Here is a 12,161-nt window from a genome sequence, read left to right as displayed (position 1 = left end):
ATATTAGTATATATTAGGGGTGTCAAATGGATGGGTTGGGTTGAAATTAGAGATTTAAAATGGGTTGAGATAGAAATTGGGTTGGTTCTTGACCCGTCCAAGTTTACTTTGGGCTCAAATGTGTTGGGTTCAAATGGGCTAAAAAACGGGTTGGGTCTTGACCCACCCAATTTGACCTTATTAATCTCAATAATTTTAACATATTGATATTTAAATTTTATAATCACAATTCAAATTTCCGCTCAAGCTTTTTTAAAAAAAAAAAACTAACAAATGGATAGATAAATCCTAAAAATGTTAAATAGATAATAATTCATACCTTTAATCTAGAAACATATCATAGTAAAGAGTTTTAAAACGTGTTGAAATTGGAGATTGAATTGGGCTCAATTGAGAATTCTCTTAAAATGGGTTAGACTTGAATGAGTTGAGATTGAACCCAATTCAAATTATCTTGAGCCCAACCCTTAAAATTCTGAGCGGGTTGGGCGGGTTCCCAATGTTTGGGTTCATTTTTGACACCCCTAGTATATATACTAGATATTAGGTGCCCGCACCAGTGTGGGCCCAATATATATTATTTTTTGGCTCAATTTTATGTGACATCGATGAAATTTGGAGAGTTAACTAAACTTTTTGTTTAAAAAAATATATTTGAAGTTGTTAATTTATTGTGACTTTTATTACATTAATGTCATTTTCAATTAATATATGTTACTCTTTCTGTTCCATTTTATGTAACACGGATAATTTTAGGAAAGTCAAGGAAATTTCTTATACTANTTGACCTGATTAATCTCAATAATTTTAACATAGTGATATTTAACTTTTATGATCACAATTCAAATTTCCGCTCAAGATTTTTTTTTTCAAAAAACTAACAAATGGATAGATAAATCCTAAAAATGTAAAATAGATAATAATTCATACCTTTAATCTAGAAACATATCATAGTAAAGAGTTTTAAAACGGGTTGAAATTGGAGATTGAATTGGGCTCAATTGAGAATTCTCTTAAAATGGGTTAGACTTGAGTGAGTTGAGATTGAACCCAATTCAAATTATCTTGAGCCCAACCCTTAAAATTCTGAGCGGGTTACCAATGTTTGGGTTCATTTTTGACACCCCTAGCATATATACTAGATATTAGGTGCCCGCACCAGTGTGGGCCCAATATATATTATTTTTTGTCTCAATTTTATGTGATATCGATGAAATTTGGAGAGTTAACTAAACTTTTTGTTTAAAAAAATATATTTGAAGTTGTTAATTTATTGTGATTTTTATTACTTTTATGTCATTTTCAAATAATATATGTTACTCTTTTTGTTCCATTTTATGTAACACGGATAATTTTAGGAAAGTCAAGGAAATTTCTTATACTATTCTTAAATATTTTTAGCTGTTATTTTACTACGATTTATAGTATTTTTTTTTACGTTTTTTCAAACAATGCATATTACTCCTTCTGTTTCAATATACGTGGTAAATATGAAATTAGAGAATCAACAAAATTTTGTATATGATTTTTCTTATGTTTTTAAAAGTATCTTAAGTTATTACATAATGATTTTACACATTTTTTATATAATTATCAAATATATAACAAATTAAATGAAAAACAAGATAAAAAGTCAAATAAAAGAAAGTACTAAAGTTTTCAAATCATCATATTTCTATATTATTAGTTAGAGTATTAGATATCAAATTATTTCAAGTTGTTAATTATTTTCATTTATAGTACTTTTTATGCAGTTTTCAAATATGTAATAAAATATTTTAAATAATTCATTATTTTGTGATTTATATACAAAGTGAAAACAACACATTGTGACACACAAACTAAAGAGAAATCGAATTGTTATTTCAAGGCCTTATTTCAAAGTAAGAGGTAAGATCATGAAATTAGAAAAATACAATGAAACTAAACAACATGGAATAGAGGGAAAAAGATGGGCCCACGTGCATAGAATTTTGGATAACTTTTCGCCTGGTTAAAGATAAAATGCAAAACAAAAGTTGGTTTTAATGTCCAAAATTATAATAGTACAATCATAAAATAAAGGAGTACAATGTCTTTTAGCATATAACAATAGTAGATTATCAAAATTAACCCTCGCTAGGAAGCAGACATGTCCAATGGACTGCTTCCTAGCCTCTTATATATATATATAGTAATAGATACATGAGCTTGTGCCAGTATGGACCCAATATATATTACTTATTTTGTTGTAATTTATGTGGCACAGATGAAGTTTGAAAAGCCACTCAATTTTTTAATATATATTTTCTAAAAAAATTAATTTTTTAATTATTATAAATTATAAGCATCACATAGTTTTTAAATAATACGTTATTTTCTCTGTCTAAATCTATATGGCACGGATAAAATTTGAAGCGTCTTATTTGTGGTACTTTAAATTTTTTAAAATGTAATGACATATGTTCTTTTACTAATGATATTAATGATCTAATAGTAACATTTGAAATATAAAAGTGATTCACAGATAAAAATAGAGAAATAAAATAATTAAATGTATTACTTATTAAGTTTTTTTTTTTTAAAGTTTTTTTTTTGGTGGCTTCTTCAACCTTTTATTGAATAATCAAACCAAATATGTACAAAGCCCATGGCCCAAACAAAACAAAGCAAAAATAGGATGGGTCTACACGACCCGATCCATTTACTATCCAATCCCTTACAATTAGGGTATATGTTTCTTATTGGAAAGTACTCACATGAACGAAATTTCCTTACTTTGATGCTACCCTTTTGACTCTTGATGTTCTTCCTCCATTGTTCTCCATGATGAAGCTCAATCTGCTCAGGTAATGTTCTCCTCCATTTTGCTTCATTCCCTGCTTTATCTATTCTCTTAATCTTCCATTTATTTTCAGCTTGACTTAGCTTCATTTCCATGATGAAGGACCAACTTGTTGCTCTGATCTGCACCGCATTCCTCCTTAATTGAAGCCTTTTAGCTGAGTTTGCTCCTCCTCGATCTACATTGCCCTTCCCCCCTCCCTCCCCCCCTCTTTTTTTTTTTTAAAAATAAAATTTACTACTCCTATCTATCAAATACTGTGTGGTGATCTTGATGTTACTTTCTAGAATATTTGTGAATAAGTAATGTTCCTCGCCCTTCTCTGTTAATGCTTGATGTCGAATGTAATTAATCTTGTGTGATTTCTGGCCTGTCATGGACTCATTGTGGGATGATTGTGCGTGTTCTAATTCTAAATGTAGGAATTTGTGCTTTGTCTGCATTTAAAATCCTCTTTTCCTTCACTGGTAGTTCCTGGAAACAACTATATTGATGTTCTGCCTGTGATTCTATAACTATATTAGCCAATGAATCTGCCAAACTATTACCCTCTCTAAATATGTGTGTGATCTTTGTTCTAATCTTTTTCATAGTCTCTCTGATCTCTTCCACTTTTTCTGCTATTTCCCATGGAACCCTCCAAGACTGCTGAATGATTTTCTTGAGACTGAGTGAATCAGTCTCAACAATCACATTCTGCATTTTTCTGTTATAACACTCTCTAAGGGCTGTTAAAATGGCAACAGTTTCTGCTTCCATATTTGTTGCAATTCCAATACCTTTAGCTTTAGCATATATTAGATCCCCTTTATCATCTCTAATACAAAACCCAAAAGAACTCCAACTAGTATTACCTCTGCATGCTCCATCAGTGTTACACTTTACATAATGATCTTCAGGAGGTTTCCAAGTGACCCTCAAGAAGTGTATCTTTGGCTTGTACTGATTGAGCCCTTGTATTATGTCTTGCCAAGTCTATCTCATATTCTTTATCCATGGAAACTGAGTCTTCACCATCTGCCTTACCATTTCTATTGCCATTTCCACCATTCTTTCCCAACTGATGTTACTTCCATGCTTAAGGGCATTTCTTCTCTTCCATAAAGTCCACATGATGATGGCCGGTATTGCTTTGAATATGCTCTGCAATTTTGGTGTTGCCTCATGTTTCCACCAAGCTATTATGGGTTGTTGAAGATGTATTCCATCAATATTGATTCCTGCAAAACGAGCAAAGTACCTTCATAGCTTGTAGGCTATGGGGGCTATTAGGAATAAATGTGTCATTGTTTCCTCCTTTTTCCTGTCACAACACCAACATCTGGACACTATATTGATTCTCATCTTCTTAAGATTGTCATCAGTGGCAATCCTCCTTTTCCATACTGTCCACAAGAAAAAATTAATCTTAAAAGGCAACCCCTTATTCCAGATTAGCTCAAAGTCTCTTCTATTTTCATGTTTGTTTCTCATAATCTGCCAAGCTGATTTAACAGTGAATCTTCCTTGTTCATTTGCCATCCACCAGGCCACATCATTTCCAAACAAAATGTTTGGAGGTGAAATGTTCTCCATAATATGATCAGTCATTTCCAGTGACAGATTCTGAAGCAACTTTTCCCTGTTCCACCCCTCTTTTGTACTGAACTCCCTAACCTCCACCTCCTCTTCCTTTGCAGTATCTTCTATATGGTACAATGCTCCTTGTTTGGTCCAATTGTCAAACCAAAAACTAGATATACCTGTCTTATTTTGCCACCAGATTTCATGTTCTACTTCCTCCCTTATTGATGTCATTCTTCTCCAAACATGAGATGTCCCATATCCCTGAGCAATATTAGGGTGATGCTTCTTACAGTATTTGTTCCACATAAAAGATGCCCATAAAGTGTTTGTGGACGTTCTAAAGTTCCACCAGAGCTTGGCAAACAGGGCTTTTGAAACATCATGTAGTGATCTCCATCCCAATCCTCCTTCCTCTCTTGGATAGCACATTCTGTCCCAGCTCATCCAGTGCTTGTTCTTGGCCCCAGTAGTGTTAGCCCAAAAGAACTTAGCAAAAATTCTATGTAGTTGGGTAATGACACAAGCTGGTGGGTTCATGGCAGAAAATACATATATTGGCAATGATTGTAGTACATTGGCAATTAGGACATATCTTCCTCCAAAGGAGAGTAACCTATTCTGCCAGGAGCTTATTCTCTTCATCACCTTTTTTATCAAACTTTCAAAGTGAGTTTTGTTCTTCCTTCCATAGAAAATAGGACATCCTAGATAAGTGAAAGGAAAAGATCCCTGCTTAATACCTGTTATTCTTTTTATCTTCCTGCATACACCAAGATGCACATTTTCATGCAAATATACAAAGCTCTTGTCTAGGTTTATCATCTGACCTGACACTTGTTCATATTCTCTCAACACCTTCATCATTTTCTTCATTGAGTATGAATGTCCTGAGCAGAATAATATAGTATCATCAACATAGCTCAAATGATTAATCTCAGGGCTCCACTTTGGTAGTCCAAAGCCCTTATACTTCTGATCCCTGAATAAATGATTCAGATTTCTGGCCAATACCTCTGCTACTATGATAAACAATGTTGGAGAAAGAGGATCCCTTTGTTTTAATCCTCTTGAAGATTGAAAAAAACCAAAGCTCTGCCCATTCATAATCACTGAGTACCAATTGTTTGATATCAACCTTACCACCATGTCAATGATTCTTTCTGAAAATCCAAAACTCCTTAACACCTTTGTGAGGAAGATCCAAGACACTCTATCATATGCTTTAGCCATGTCCAATTTCACCATCACATTGTGAAGTTTATTTCTCCTATTTATGTCCCTGATGATCTCCTGAGCTAGAAGCACATTCTCTGTGATGCTTCTCTCTTTCACAAAACCTGTTTGATTCTGGGATATAATAGAAGGTAGTACTTTGACTAATCTATCATGTAACAGTCTTGACATGATCTTGTTAATGAATGTGCTTAGGCTTATTGGTCCCAAATCACCAAAACTATCCACCACCTCCTTTTTAGGAATAAGAACCAAATTGGTGAGAGTTATAAACCTAGGAAGCTCCTGACCACAGAAAAAGGCTCTTACCATGTTGACTATATCCCCTTTCACAGTATCCCAACAACTTTGAAAAAACTGTCTAGAGAAGCCATCTGGTCCACTTGCACTATCACCATTTAATGCAAATACNTAGGCTTATTGGTCTCAAATCACCAAAACTATCCACCACCTCCTTTTTAGGAATAAGAACCAAATTGGTGTGAGTTATAAACTTAGGAAGCTCCTGACCACAAAAAAAGGCTCTTACCATGTTGACTATATCCCCTTTCACAGTATCCCAACAACTTTGAAAAAATTGTCTAGAGAAGCCATCTGGTCCACTTGCATTATCACCATTTAATGTAAATACCACTTCTTTGATCTCTTCTTCAGCTGGTAATCTTCCCATTTCTTCATTCTGTTCTTCTGATATCATTTTAGGTATATGTTCTAGCATTGAAAAATCTGTAGGCACATATGTCTCCTTAAATTGTTCCTTGAACACATTCACTGCCTCTTCCCCAATATTTTGAGTGGTGGTTATTGTATCTCCTTGCCTGGTTTTTATCACAGATATCTGCATCTTTCTCCTTCTCCCATTCACAAAACCATGAAAAAACTTAGTGTTTCTATCACCATCTTTAAACCATCTCATGCCTGCTTTTTGCTTCCAATACTCTTCCTCAATGTGCAGGTATTTCTTTAGGTCTGCCTCAGATTTCTTCAATGTTGTCCTATTTTCTTCTGATGCATTTATTTCTAACTGAACCTCTTTGGCCCCTATTAAATCCTCCAATGTAGCTACCTGTTGAAAAATATTTCCAAAGGTTGTCCTACTCCATTGCACCAAAGCCAATTTCACCCTTTTCATTTTGGTTTGCACTACTGGGAATGGTGAGCCTGTTGCTTCCATCTTCCATACATCCTCCACTATTTTCTGAAAACTATGATGTTTTGTCCAGAAGTTGAGAAATCTAAAAGGCTTATATTTTTGCTCCTGGCCTGTACTGCAAGTAACATGTAGTGGGGCATGATCTGAACCCTCCCTAATCAAATGTTGGACTTTTGTATTCTGCAATTCAGCCATAAATGCATTATTCCCAAAGACTCTGTCCAGTCTTTTAAATATACAATCTTGCTCTATTCTGCCATTCCACCAGGTGTAACAACTTCCAGAGAATTTTATCTCATTTAATTCACAAGAGCTTATGCATTGTACAAAGTCCTCTAATTCTACTTGTGAGACAGGTAATCCTCCCAACTTTTCAGACTCATCAATAATAGTAGTGAAATCTCCCCCTACCATCCAAGGGCAATCTGTGTTGCAAGCCACCTCTTCTAGGTCTTCCCACAGTTCCATTCTCTCCAGGGCACTACATCTAGCATAAACTGCTGTAATCTTGACTTGAGCATTATTATTTCTATGTTTGAAAGAGACAATAATCTGCTGCACTGAGTCAATACAATCCAGCTCTTCCCACTCTTCATCCCAAAACAACCATATTTTGGAAGAACAATTAACTTTGGCATGTTGTTTCCCAAGTCTTCTCCTGTATCTATTTATTTCTGAAGGACTCTGAAAAGGCTCTAAGAGAGCAATGTATGAGTAGTGATGTTTTCTATTTAGATCCAGTAGTCTCTGAAAAGAATTTTGAGATTTTACTGATCTGATATTCCAAAATATAATTTTACTAATCATTGATCAAGACTTAAGGCCTTGCCCCTTCTATTCTTTGTATTAACATAAGATATGCCCAATTTGTTGTTCTTGTGAGTCCCATATCATCCTTTCAAATGTCCTATATGTCTTGGAGATAGATCTCCCTCTCTACTGATGCAACGTATGTTAGCATCCATGTTTTCTTCTTCTTCTGTGTCTAGTTTTTTTTGTATCTCTTGTGCCATTTTCTTCTCAATATTAGGTGTGCTGAAACTATCGCTCCTCTCCTTGCCAAATCATCTTCCTTCTGCAATTCCAGTGCATTTATCTTCCCTCTTTCCCTTTCCTTATCAATCATTGCCTTGTTTGCCTCCAGTTGTGTCCCATTGGAGCCTGTATCTTTTTCAATAGGATTTTCTAAGCTATCAATTTGCTCCAATCCCATCTTGTTCTCTTTTATGTGAAAATTAGAGGACCATATCACACTTTCTCTTCTATTTCCCTCCTGCTGTGTTACTGCTTTCTGCTGTGCTGGTAAACTTTTATTACCCTCATCTGCTTGGTGTGTAAAAGTATCTTGCTTATCATCTTCCCCTTCTAATGCCCCAAATTTATTCTTTGTAGTCACCTCTGAATTAACTTGTGAAGTTCTTACATTCCATACTTGTGTTGTCATTCTATTCTGAATCTGATACCCATTTTCGTAACCATACCTCCTCTTTTGTTCCCTGAAATTTGTGTTCCTTTCTTTATCCTCCTGCACTCTGTCACCTTGTTCCTGCTTTTTACCATTAGCACATTTTCCATCAGCTTGAATACCTCTTTCCCCCTTATTTTCTTTGTTATCTTGCTTCTGTTCTTTCTCCTCTATCTGTTCATCTTGTGGGAAAAGTTATGGGTGAATTACATAGCAGTCTTTCTCATTGTGTCCCTGGAGCTTGCAAGTTTTGCAATATTTTGGAACATAATCATAATTGATTGTCACCCATTTTTCCATGATTTCCCCTGTTTTCTTCCTCATTCCAATATTTATTCTTTTTGGGAATTCTCCCAACAAATCCACCTCTACCTTTACCCTTGCACAACTAGGTCTTGTTTTATTCTGAGTTACCAGGTCTACCTGTAATGGTCTTCCAACTGCTGCTGCCATTGAAATTATTGTCTCCTTACCGAAAAAGTTCAGTGGCAATGATGGGAAAGATATCCAGGCTATCGCGGTGGTCGTCTCCTCCTCTGGATCAAACAAAGGGTCCCACTTCAGTGTTCACATTGGATAAGACCAATGATTGTGAGTGATGTAAAATTGAGGCTTCGATAACAGCTTCACATAGTCCTCAAGCAGTGATGCCCTGATCAATACATATCTGTTACACAGAAGCCCTATGTTCACTTCCCCTTTTAGCTCACATTGTTTTGGGATTAACTTCCTCAAATCTAGGATATCAGGCCATCCATAAGAAAATTTTCCAATCACTGCATATTGGAGATCCTCGTTAATAATCATATGTTGTACTTCTTCCTCTTCCCAAACTAGCTTTGGTTCCCTATGCAAATATGTTAAAGGCTTAATCTGCAAACTATGATGTGGTTTTTTTGGTGCTACCAGAGTGTTTGCATATGATATTTTTACTTCCTCTAATGGTCCCTGCGTCTGGCCAACCTCAACTGGCGGAGGCTGGCCGGTGGCCATTGAAAATAGTAGGCAAAATCAGGTTTTAGGCTTCTTGGTTAGAAGAGAAACTCAAGTTTTTTATCGAATTGGTCTGATTTCGTATTACTTATTAAGTAATACTTATTTGGTAAGCTTTTTTTCTTATATTTACCTATGTAAATAAGGTTTTCTTGAATAATAGTAATAATAATAATATTAATAATAATAATAATAATAATAATAATAATTTTAACTATATAAAACAAAATATTTTTCGATGACATTTAATTTGCTTTTTATGCAAGATAGAAGATGGAATAACTAAGATATGAATACGAAAAATATTTACGTAATATGAAATATTCCTTTTTAATTAACACTAAATTAGATAAATGATGAAACGATGAAAATACATAAATAAATAAAAGGAGAACATTAAACTGGGTCCACCAAAAAAGCTAAAAATGAATAAATTGAGTGAATTAAAAAAAGAAATAAAAAAGTGATGTTGCTTGGATTTGATCTTGGGACCATGGGCATGAAATATCATGCTGCAACCAGTAAGCCAAGCAGCTAAAGAAGTGGATGAGCACACAGCTGAAGCATCACAAGTTGACGGCCAGCGGTGTGCTCTAGCCTCTTCTACATATACTAGATGAGTGTCGCCCGTGCTAAGCACGGGCCCAATATATTTAGCCAAGTAATATTAATATTTTGCACCAGCAATGGTACTGTCATTCATTCCTCAAATGGTCAGGACTTGACTTTTAGTTCCTTGTATGTTTGCTATAATAGATGTCTAAAATACACATAAAAAACATATAAAAGCACATGCATTCTTTTTAAGATAAGGCAACAATCTTCAAAATTACACGTGCCTAACTCTTCCCATAAAATTCATTGCAACCATAGCCTCATAGGTAAGAACTAGTAGTCCCATCTGTCACGACCCAAGCCTAGGGCCTAGACGTGACATGGTGAATGAGGAACCCGAAGGAACCCCAAACAAGCCTCTCAAACTTGTCATCACACTTCATCGGTCGCGGAAGTACATTCAACATTAATTAACGGGAAATAGGGACTAAGGCCAAACCATTTCAAAATGACATCATAGAACAAGAGTCAAGCTCATTTACAAAATACTTGTCCAACGCACACCTCTACATACATAGATAGGACGGGGGCCATGACATACTACCGGCTCCCCTCATAGTCAAAATACAATTGCAAGCTAAAGTCTCAAAACATAGGAGTAGGAAACATAACATAGCCCTCGAATCATTGAGGACTCACCAACAAACTCGGATAAGCACCGTACTAGCCANCAAATATAGAAGGTAAAGGTACAACCTTTAACCAAACAACAATTGTAACATAACTTGCTTCTTCTATTTATTTATTTATATATATGCTGTAAATTTCACATCAACTTGAGCTTGAGATTTCTAGGTTCGATTCATCAATCAATGTTGGTATTTCAGACATAAATTAATGGTGTCCCCAAAATACCTCATAGTTTTTACTCAACTATATACATAGTATCAAGATTTCGGTTATTCTTATGGATCTCAATATGTTTGGCTAACTACGATGGAATAGAGTCATTTTAAGTATAATTCTTTTTTACGATATGTCAAATAGAACGGGTCATGTAATAGCACATATGAAAATTTCACCATGAAAAAGTCCAAGAAGATGAAATGAACTTACTTGGCAAAAGAGCATTTGAACTCCCCCTTCAAGAAATAAGAGTCTCATTCCCAATTTATCAACATAGTAAATAGAAATCACAGCGGCAATAACATTGACTCCACCAGTGGTCTGTGCTCACAGCAGACATGAGTGAACTATCAACAACAAAACCAATAGTCTTAAGCAACACTGGTGTATAGAACATAATCACATTGATTCCACTAAGTTGCTGGAAAAATGGAATCATGATTGTCATTGTGAGATGTGGTGTATATTTCTTTTGCAATAAATTCCTCCAAGGGTGTTCACTTTTCCTAGAAGTCCCAGCTGCCACAACTAAATCATTGAGCTCTTTATCTACATTTTAAAATTCCCCTGATTTTCTTCAGCTAAGCTTTGGCTTCATCGTGGTTACCATGTTCGATCATGGAATTGGGGTCTCAGAGAGAAACAATGAGCCTATTGTGATGATTAATACAGGTACCATGGCACCTCGTAAGCTCAACCTCCATCCCCAATGAATCTTGGCAAATAAATAGTTCAACAAATGGTCTACAAGTATACCAATTGTGACGGATAGTTGAAATCAACGTTGAGTGCTCCTCTGTATTTGTATGGAGCCATTTCAGATAGGTATAGTTGCACACATTGCAATTCAATGAAATAAAAACAATGTTAACTATCCTGCAACAAAAATATCAAGCTAAATGAAATTAAAAGAAGAAAACAACAAATAGTTGGTCCTTTACTGTGATTAAAAGACAATGACTCTTTCTACATAGGAAACTCTCTAAATTCAACATTCTACCTAACATGTTTAATACCTCAAGATTCAGATAGTATTTTAATACATTATACACATCTTTAATTTAACATCACAGTTCAACTCCAACAGTTTGTTGGACTTGCAGTATGCATATCACAAATTTGTTGCTATAAAATCAGTAGATCTCAAACATGGCCACATGAAACAATTGTGGCAGTTGAACAATATGAGGTTTTAGTTTTACGATTATAATACGCAATACTTTATCAATTTTAAGAAAACATCACAGAAAAGGAGGTGTCAATATACACTTTCTGTGTACTTGAAAAGATAAAAAAAATTCAAATTACAATAAAAAGGTACTCCAAACTCAACACTATAATCCTACTTCAAGTAAGGTGCTCTGAACTTGATACTACAAATTGTAAATAATAGAAGCTATCCAACATCAATAGTAAATGTAACTGGCCGAAACAATGAAAAAGAAAGTTTGTTATTGTACTTCTCT

The 12,161-nt window shown here is 34.8% G+C and overlaps 1 protein-coding gene and 1 pseudogene across 1 annotated transcript; both read right to left on the bottom strand.

Annotated features, from left to right (window-relative positions):
* Nucleotides 1-6,014: 6,014 nt before the first annotated feature.
* LOC125845859 (uncharacterized) lies at nucleotides 6,015-9,234 on the bottom strand. The gene is made up of 4 exons (XM_049525361.1): nucleotides 8,905-9,234; nucleotides 8,656-8,799; nucleotides 7,837-8,415; nucleotides 6,015-7,523 (listed from the first exon to the last, which is right to left on the bottom strand). Exons 1-4 carry the CDS (start codon nucleotides 9,232-9,234, stop codon nucleotides 6,015-6,017), a joined length of 2,562 nt encoding a protein of 853 aa, XP_049381318.1.
* Nucleotides 9,235-10,835: 1,601 nt separating this feature from the next.
* Nucleotides 10,836-11,520, bottom strand: LOC125843586 (sugar carrier protein C-like; annotated as a pseudogene).
* Between the last annotated feature and the right edge of the window lie 641 nt (nucleotides 11,521-12,161).

This window comes from Solanum stenotomum, chromosome 11 (assembly GCF_019186545.1).
Source record: "Solanum stenotomum isolate F172 chromosome 11, ASM1918654v1, whole genome shotgun sequence".
Lineage (NCBI taxonomy): Eukaryota > Viridiplantae > Streptophyta > Magnoliopsida > Solanales > Solanaceae > Solanum > Solanum stenotomum.
Note: the sequence above shows the minus strand (reverse complement) of the source record. Positions and strands in the feature narration are given on the sequence as shown.